The 9,395-nt window shown below is 41.7% G+C and overlaps 1 protein-coding gene across 1 annotated transcript in view; it reads right to left on the reverse strand.

Moving 5' to 3' along the window:
• Positions 1–4,075, reverse strand: part of BLOC1S5 (biogenesis of lysosomal organelles complex-1, subunit 5, muted) — a 64,929-nt gene extending 60,854 nt beyond the window's left edge. Inside the window, exons 1-2 of the mRNA XM_012639632.1 lie at positions 3,932–4,075; positions 989–1,071 (exon numbers count right to left, since the gene is read on the reverse strand). Of these exons, the coding sequence (XP_012495086.1) occupies positions 989–1,071; positions 3,932–4,043 (195 nt within the window). The 5' untranslated portion in view covers positions 4,044–4,075. The remainder of the gene's footprint in view (positions 1–988; positions 1,072–3,931) is intronic.
• Between the last annotated feature and the right edge of the window lie 5,320 nt (positions 4,076–9,395).

The following is a 9,395-nucleotide window of genomic DNA, read 5'->3' on the forward strand; positions in this document are numbered from 1 at the left end:
GGTCAGAGTCTCATTTGAAAACAGAACTCTAACTTACACAGAATCATGAAATTGTGTAACACCATTTACCATCTACCCAACAGTGGCTTGCAAAGTTACTGTTTAATGTACAATGAACCAATTATACATGTGAAAAACTATAGTAATATGAAATAAGATGGCCTGTTGGTGCATCAGTACTGCTGGAACGTATGCAAGGTGAAGAGTGGTGGGTGGTACAACCAGAAAGGTAGGGGCCAGGTCATAGAGGGTGTCAGACTTATCCTGTAGAAAGCAAATAGTATCAAGGGGTTTTAAAAAGTGATGTAATGTTAGATCACTTTGGCAGCAGGGGGAAACTGGATTTGAGTCAGTTGATAAAGCAGGCATACCTGTCAGAAGTAATGGAAATTTATGAGGTAACATCTAGAAGACTTGACCACTGAATGTGGGCCCTAGAGGGAAAGAATAGCCAAGGATCATTCTCGAGCTTTAACTTGAGTGCTTGAGTGAGTGCTGATGCCTCAATTGAGAAAAAAATACAGAAAACGGTTCTGGAATGCTCAGACCCATCAATCTCTAAAATCTCTTTTTTTCACTATATCTCATTTTATAGATTTAAAGAAACTGAAATTGACATTAAATACCCTAAAGTAGGCACCAGAACATGAACCCAAGTCTGCTGCTGTCTAGTCTTATACTCATCAAATTAAGAACAAGCACTTTTAAGCTAGGCATGCACACATGTAGTTCCAGCTATGCAGGAGGATCGCATGTGTACAGGAGTTCAAGATTAGCCTGGGCAACATAGCAAGACCCTATCTCTAGGAAAAAAAAAAAAAAGGAAGGAAAAGAACTAAGCATTTTTATCTCTTCATAATTTTTTCTTTGTATATTTTATGAACACATGAACTGAAATCAGATTTTAAAACTAGGGAATTTCCCTTCTGCATATTAACACACTAACAATTAGGGAAGCATTTTTATAAAATAAGTTTTAAATACTCACTTCAAACTCTTTTACAAAGTAACGAGTTTCACCTTGAATAACTGGTCTGTGATCCAAAAGCCTTGAATGAATTTCTCCAAGATCTATAAAGATAGAATGAAATTCAGGGTTAACCCATGCTAAATGGCATAATTTCTAGCTTGTTTTACTCCTCCCCTTCCCTACAAATACATGAAGGTTAAAATCCAGTTTAGACTATGGATTAAGAGGAAGTCTCATCCACTGCCAGTGGGTGTGTAAACTGCTACAACCACTTTTGAGAGCAATTTGGAAATAATTCAATAAAGTTGAAGATGTATACCTAGCAATTTCATGCCTAGGTATGTAAGCTAGAAAAACCCTTGCACAAATGAATACTGCATTTATAAATGTTTACTACAGCATAGATGTAATATCGAAAGAAAAAAATGTGAACACTTTAAACACACTTATACAGTGGTATAAATCAGCAAGTAAAAATGAATACACCAGTTACAATTATCAAGATAGATAAATCCCACAAATATGATGTTGAACAAAAAAGCAGGTTTTAGAAAGATTAAAGCCATTTACATGAACTTTAAAAATACACAAAATGATACTTCCTTTTGGGACACACACAGAAGAAATAAAACCATAAAGAAATGCAATAAGCATGATAAACATCAAATTCAGGATAGTGATTACCTTTAGAGAGGAGGGGGCACTGAATGCAATCAAAACAAGGTACACAGTGGGGCTTTTAATGATTTATGTATTAAAGTGGGTGTTGGGTGCCCATTTTAAGTCTTCACTTTTTCATAGGTCTAAAAAGCCATAATTAAGAAAAAAAGTTCTGATTTTTTAACTGTTTTGGTGAGTCAGCTGATTAACTCTTCTCAGTAACAACTCTGTAGCTTAAGATGTAAACCTCAAAATTCTTGGAGAAACTAAATTTCCAAGAAAGAATGTGTATTACTCATGTTCATTCACTGGTAATCTGTTCCCCAAATTTTTGATTTTTGTAGACATGCAATGGGGCAGATTCCAATTCTCTATTTTATTGAATTTTATTACGACATGTCTCGCAAAGTATGCTGAGTAGAAAAAAATATAAGCACTATATATAAGCACTTTATATGTCTGGTATATATAAAGAACTACAACTCCACAACAAAAAAAACTGGATTAACAAATGAACAAAGGACTTGAATAGACATTTCTCTAAAGAAGATACACAAATGGCCAATAAGCATACAGAAAGATGCTTAACATCACTAACCATTAGGGAAATGCAAATAAAATCACAATGAGACACCATCTCACACCCATCAGGATGGCTACTACCAAAGAAAGAAAATAACAAGTGTTGGTGAGGATGTGGAGAAGTTTGAACCCATGTACACTGTTAGTGGGAATGTAAACTGGTGCAGCCAATACGGAAAACAGTATGGCAATTCCTAAAAAAATCAAAAATAGAATTACCATAGGATCCAGCGATCGCAATTCTGGGTATACACCGAAAAGGACTGAGAGCAGGTACTTGAAAAGATACTTGTACACCCAAGTTCACAGCGGCATTATTCACAATAGCAAAAACATGAAAGCAACTAAGTGCCCATTGACAGACGAACGGATAAACAAAATGTGGTAAATACATACAATGGAATATTATTCAGTCTTAAAAAGGACGAAAATTCTGTCACATGCTACAACATGGATGCACACTGGGGATATTTTGCCAAGTGAAAAAAGCCAGTCACAAAAGGACAAACAATGCACGATTCCACTTATATGAAGTACCTAGACTAGTCAAATTCAGAGAGACAGAAGTAGAATGGTGGTTGCTAGGGGCTAGGGAAGAGGAAATGGGGAGTTAATGTTTAATGGACACAGAGTTTCAGTTTTGCAAGATGAAGCGTTCTATAGTTGGATGGTGGTGACGGTAGCACAACAATGTGAATGTACTTAAAGCCACTGAACTGTACCCTTCATAAGGAAATGTAAATTTTGTTACATTTATTTTACCACAATTTAAAAAATGAAAGTAGTACTTCACTATGATTGCACACATAAATAATTTTAATTTAGCATGAATACTCATGCAACACTCCCACACTCCTAATTATACTTAGGAGACAATCTGAAATACAAACTTCAAAACAGCCACAGCCAGCTGTGCTGGGGCTGCCTATAATCTTGACAGATAAGGTGAAAATGAAACATGCAGCAACCAAAGGATGCCACTCCCTGGGTAGTGCTTCATCATAAAAGGGCTTCCACACCGAGAATGGTGGAACTGACAGGTTAAGTTCAGGGTTAAGGGAGGATGGCGAATGAGAAAGCGCAGTATCTAACTGGCAAAGCTCTTCCTGCAGGAAACAGGGTTGTTATGAACTCTGGGAATCAAACATACTGTAGGTTCTGTGAGAATCCAGGTTGTAATCTCCCACCTCAACGCTCCCAGGGCAAACGGACACCTCTACAAGGCTAAGGCACTTTACAGTGTTCAGGGCGCTTTCCTAAGTGTTCTCTCGTTTACCCCTCGCACAATCCAGGAGCAGACAGGGTCAGAAAGTGGGTAAGGCGACTGACCCAAAGTCACACAACTCCTAAGCGACTGCCTTCCCGACTCCCAGCTCCCTTGCCCTTTGCATTACAAGTCGGTCGTGACGCTGTCCAAAGCGTCTCTGCGCCAGGGTCGAGGGCGTGGGGAGGGGACAGGAGGCGGGCCTGATGGCTCAGGACTGCGACAGAGGAAAGCGAGGGAGCAAGAGGAGTTGGGTTGGCTGGTTGTTACTGGGAAGTTTACGGCCCGGGCAAATAGGCGAGGACCCACACGACTCCCCAACCCCTCACAAACGCGCGCACGCGCCGGCCCGGAGCCGGATGCCGGCCTGGGGCGCGGCCCGAGTCAGAAGGCGCAGCCTGGAAGGTGGGGCTGCGCTGGGAGCCACCAGGGACCACAGCCCTGCCACTCCGTACCCTTGATAATGAGGTGCGCTGAGCCCGCGTTCCCCAGCGAGTCCCTCTTCTTGCTGCCGCCGCCCTGGGCGGTCTCAGAACCCACAGGGGTCTCTGTCCCTCCGCCACTCATCCCGAGCAGTTCCGCCCACCCGCGGCCGCGCTGAGCCTGCGCAAACCTGGGCGGCCCCGCTTTCAAGGCGCGCCCGGGTTTTTTGCGTCATCACAGGGCGTCGGAGAAGCTGAATCTACCCAGCAGGCAGTTCCGGAAAGACGCCTGTAGTGTAACCAGGGGTGTGAACTGGCCGAAGCTAATGACGCCATGTTGGATTAGGGCAGATGCTACCGGACTAGGAAGGGGTCTGAAAGTCAGAACTAAATCCCGTTATTTTTCCCTAATTCGTGCTTTAGAGAAGTTGGGGGGAAGGCTGGGGTGCAGTCGAGGAATAATATTAATAGTATAAATATAAATATATTACTACCTGCCACCACTATTTTATAAAGCATTTTGACATGCATTGTCACATTTGGTCATCATAGCAACTCGCCGGGACAGTTTTATCATCTCTTTCTAACGAATGAAGTAACAGGGTTAAATAACTTGCCCAAATTACTTATCAGACCTACTCGTGCCCATGGGAAGAAAAAATATCTGTTCTGGTGTTTGTATTTACAACAAACAAATTTCAACCATTTGTTATATGGACTAAGATAAAATATATGTAATTATGGAAGGGACGGGTTTGCTAGGCTGTTTTGAATTGGTGTAGTCATAAAGAGACAACCAAAGGGTTCTATGTATCTAACTGATGCCGTTTGATAAACTCCAAAATCTTCATTTTGTATTCTCCATAGGCCTTCCTGCTTTTCAAAAAACAATGTACAACTTTGTAGTAGCTCCTTCACCTCCTATGTTCACCCAATGATTCTTTTTAAGAATCATGTTTAATCTCTCCCTTTCTCCTTCCTCTATTCCATAACAGTCTTTACCCTCAAAAGTCTCACAGTCTAATGCTGAAGAAGGAATAGAAACCAACATTTACCGTAAAGGGCCTATAAATGACAGAGTGGAGAAAGGTGCAAGACACACGTGGGACTCCCAGGAGTGAGGGGGTCAGGAAAGGCTTCCCAGAGGAGGCAAATGTTTATCCTCAGACTGGAAATGTCCAGTGGGTGGGGTTGAAGAAGGAACTTGGAAATCATTTCCAAGCAGAGGAAATAAGCCCAAAGGCAAAGAGGCATAAAATGAATTAATTAACAAACTGTAAACTTGGTTAATTGCAAATAGTTGGGTCTGGCTTCTAAAGTTTCTGGTCTTACTTTCATTTCCCTAATTTTAGCATCAATCTCTAGAAAGCATCTTTTTAAAGCTCTTTGTTATTCCCCCTGCCCCCACCCCCAGGCATTTTCCTTACTCAAGCCTTTCTTCTGCCCCTGGAAGAAAAAATTTCCTCTAAGCCTGTCTTCTTAGTGTTCTTGAACTACTGAAAAACCTGGGAAGGTTCACTGTAGCAAAGTGAGGCTGAATGCTTCTCCTACATTAACGTGGCTGTTTTAAAAATGCAGATTCTGAGTCCTGCCTCAATATTTGCCTACTGATTGTGATATAAATGATAAAAGAAACTCTGGCTGCAGTAGTTAAGACTTTGGAAACAGAACTGAATTCTAATTCTGGCCCTGCCACTTACCTGCCATTACTTTTCTGTAAAACAGCAATAAAATATCCATCTTATAGAGTTGCAATGCAGATACTACGGTGCCTGGCACATAGAAAATACTCGAAAAAATTTTATTAAAATAACCTCCTCTATCTGCTTTTAAAGCACTGTATACTCTTTCTTTCTTTGTCTCCCCTCCCTCTGGTAAACTTCCAAAAAGCACTGTATATTCTGCTCCCATTCTTCTAATCTACTTTCATCACCCACCACTAAACTATCTTCTACTTGTTTAGTACTTTAAAATTTATAAAATGCTATCACACATCACATAGTATATGTCTCTTAATCTTCTCATTAATGTAGCTGAGGTAGATATTAAAATTCCCATTTTCAGATGAGGAAACTGAGGGTCAGAGAATACGGCAGAGTCTCCAAAGATGGCTGCAATTATCCCTCTCCTCCCTGTACACACACGCAACATGCTGGTCTTCCCGCCAAGTGGTAGAATAGTTCCCCTCCCCTTGAAACTGTGCTGGCCTCTGACTTGCTTTGACCAACAGATCCCGGTGGAAAAAATGCTGTGCCTGTTCTGGGCTTTAAGAGACCTGGCAGCTTCCGCTTTTGCTCTCTTGTCAGGAAACCCAGGCTATTCTCCTGGAGAGAGGCCATTGCACAGAGAAGCACTGAAAGATGAGACATCATGTGTAGAGAGAGGCTTCATGGGTGAGAACTGAGCCACCCTAGCAATCAGCACCCAGGCCCCCAGACATATGAGGGAGACCATCCTGGATCTTTCAGCCCAGCCATTGGCCAGCTGAATGTAGTCATGTGAATTGCATGTAGAGCCAACACCACCACATGGAGCCAGAAACTGCCAAATCAACACACAATATTGTGAGAAATAATACAAGTCTTTGGTGTTTTGATCCCTACTTGTGTGTGTTTAAATCATGCCCACCTCTCATAGAAAGTATTTCACATGGTTTATAATGATCCATATATTCCAACAAGGTGGAACCACAATTAGTGAATGGCAGTACTGTGGTCAGAGCCCTGCTCATTTGACTCAAATCTGGTGCATTCCATTACAGCTGTCCCTCGCTGATCTGCAACGGATACATTCCAAGACCCCCAGTGGATACCTGAAACCACAGATAGTACTGAACTCTGTTTGTACTATGTCTTTTCCTATGTATACATTCCTATGATAAAGTTTAATTTATAAATAAGGCATAGTAAGAGATTAACAGTAACTATAATAAAACAGAATAATTATAACAATTTACTGTAATAAAAGTTATGTGAATGTGTTCTTTCTTTCAAAATATCTTATTGTACTGTACTGCAGGTGATTGAAACCACAGAAAGCAAAACCCAGCTAAGGGGGGACTACTGGACAGCAAAGATAATTATCTGCAGAGGGTGGCTCTCCCTACTATGCCACAATGTGCTGGACACATTCCTGCGTCTTTCTTAAAAAGAAACACCATCTTTCCTAGAATTCTTTTCTTGCTCCGTCTACCTGTTCAATTCAGTAAATATTATGCTGTTTAACAAAGAATTTGACTGGCCTTTGTCTCCAGTTCCTAGGAGCTAGCCTCTAAATCCTAGGAATTTCCTATGTGATCCAGTGTCTTTGTCATTCATGGTGGGCCTCTGGGAATATGCCTGAGTTTATGCGAAGGAGGTGACTCACAGAGGGCCCCTAGGTATTTTCAGGTTGGGGGATGGCCATGCCAGAAAGACCAACCATGTGATTAGAGGGCTTAGGCTTTCAGCCACAGAATTGGCCCAAGCTGTGGGGAGAAGAGGGGGCTGGAGATTGAACTCAACCACATGGCCAGTGATTTAATTAGCCATGCCCACAAAATGGAACCCCAGTAAAAACTCTGGACACTGAGCTTCTTGGTTGGTAATCATACATCCAAGTGCCAGGAGAGTGACACAGTCCCAAGGACATGTAAACTCTGTATTTGGAATCCTTCTAGACCTCACCCTATGCATCTCTTCATTTGGCTGGGCCTGATGTATATATTTTATAATAAAACTGTGATCGTAAGTATAGGACCTTTCTGAGTTCTATGAATCATTCTAGTGAATTATCAAACCTGAGGGAATAAGTGGGAACCTATGAATTTTTAGATAGTCAGAAGAGCAGTTGGCCTGGAAACCCCAGAGCTTGTGGCTGGTGTCTGAAGATAAGTCTTGTGGAGGACCGTGCATTTAACTGCTGAAGTCTGTTCTAACTCCTAATGGTCAATGTCAGAACTGCAGTGCAACTTAACAAACACTTATATGGCATTTGCTGCATGCCAGGTAAGGTTGTAAGTGCTCTACAGATACAAATTCATTTAATCCTTATGGCAATCCTTTGAAGTAGGTATTTTTACTGTCCTCATTTTACAGATGAGGACGCTGAGGCACAAAGAGGTTAAATGACTGCCTGACTTGCATATGGCAGAACCAGCTGTTTCCATGCATGTCTGTTTACATGTAGGCGGTGGGTGAGGAGAGAGTAGGGAAGAGAGATTTGGAAAGAAGGAAGAGAGAAGGCACATTAACAGGTGACATGGGCTTTCCATTATTTTCATTAAAAAAAAATTTGCAGGCCGGGCGCAGTGGCTCACACCTGTAATCCTAACACTCTGGGAGGACAAGGTGGGAGGATCACTTGAGGTCAGGAGTTTGAGACCAGCCTAAGCAAAAGCAAGACTCATCTCTAACAAAAATAGAGAAAATTAGCCAGGCATGGTGGGTTATGCCTGTAATCCCAGCACTTTGGGAGGCTGAGGTGGGAAGATCGTTTGAGGTCAGGAGTTTGAGACAAGCCTGAACAAGAGTGAGACCCCATCTCTACTAAAAATAGAAAAAATTAGCTGGGCGTGGTGATTCATGTCTGTAGTCCCAGCTACTCAGGAGGCTGAGGTAGGAGAATCGCTCGAACCCAGGAGTTTAAGGTTGCATCGAGCTATGATGATGCCACTGCACTCTAGCCTGAGGGACAGAGTGAGACCCTGTCTTAAAAAAAAAATTGACAAATACATATTGAGCAGCGGCTGTGTCCAGCACAGTGCTAGGAGCTGAGATACAATGGTGAACAAGACTGATCCAGTCTTTTCCTTCCCTCATAGAGCATACAGTCCACCAGAGCAGACAACACTAAATAAGTACACAACTACTTTTCTGCAATCTGTTGCGTATAGCCTGTGAATATGTGTTCAAGTCGTTTGACTATATTGTTCTGTACACTATTGAGTTGTATTACTCTCTGGGATAGTCAGGCCCAGGGTATGCCTCTGTTTCCTTCTCCCCCTTTGCAGAAATCTCTAAACTGCACCTCAGACAGGTAGGAGAAAGTCCAAGAAGGAACAACAGCTGTGCTATCTATCCTGCCTGGCACATTCAGCTGCTATGAGTGTGTCCTTGGTCTTTGACCCATGGACTCTCAGAGTAGTGAGGTTAAAATGGGACTCTATATTATCTCCCTGAAGGTCTTGTACTATCTCCTATTGCCTCTGGATTAATGAGATTTTTTGTACATTTTTTAAATGAAATTTTTATTGAGATAATTGTTGATTCTCATGCAGTTATAAGAAATAATCCAGAGAGTTGCCTTGTACACTTTGCCTAGTTTTCCCCAACGGTAACATTTTGCAAATGTTAATATCACAACCAGGATATTGACATTGACACAATCCATCAATGTTATTCAGATTTTGCCTGATTTCCCTGTACTCATTGTGCGTGTGTTTAGTTTTATACAATTTCCTGAGGGTCAGGAAAAATGGGGCCATGGAGGAAAGGTAACTTACATGACGTGAACAGGC

The sequence above is a fragment of the Propithecus coquereli genome, unplaced genomic scaffold (assembly GCF_000956105.1).
Source record: "Propithecus coquereli isolate 6110/MARCELLA unplaced genomic scaffold, Pcoq_1.0 Scaffold141, whole genome shotgun sequence".
NCBI lineage: Eukaryota > Metazoa > Chordata > Mammalia > Primates > Indriidae > Propithecus > Propithecus coquereli.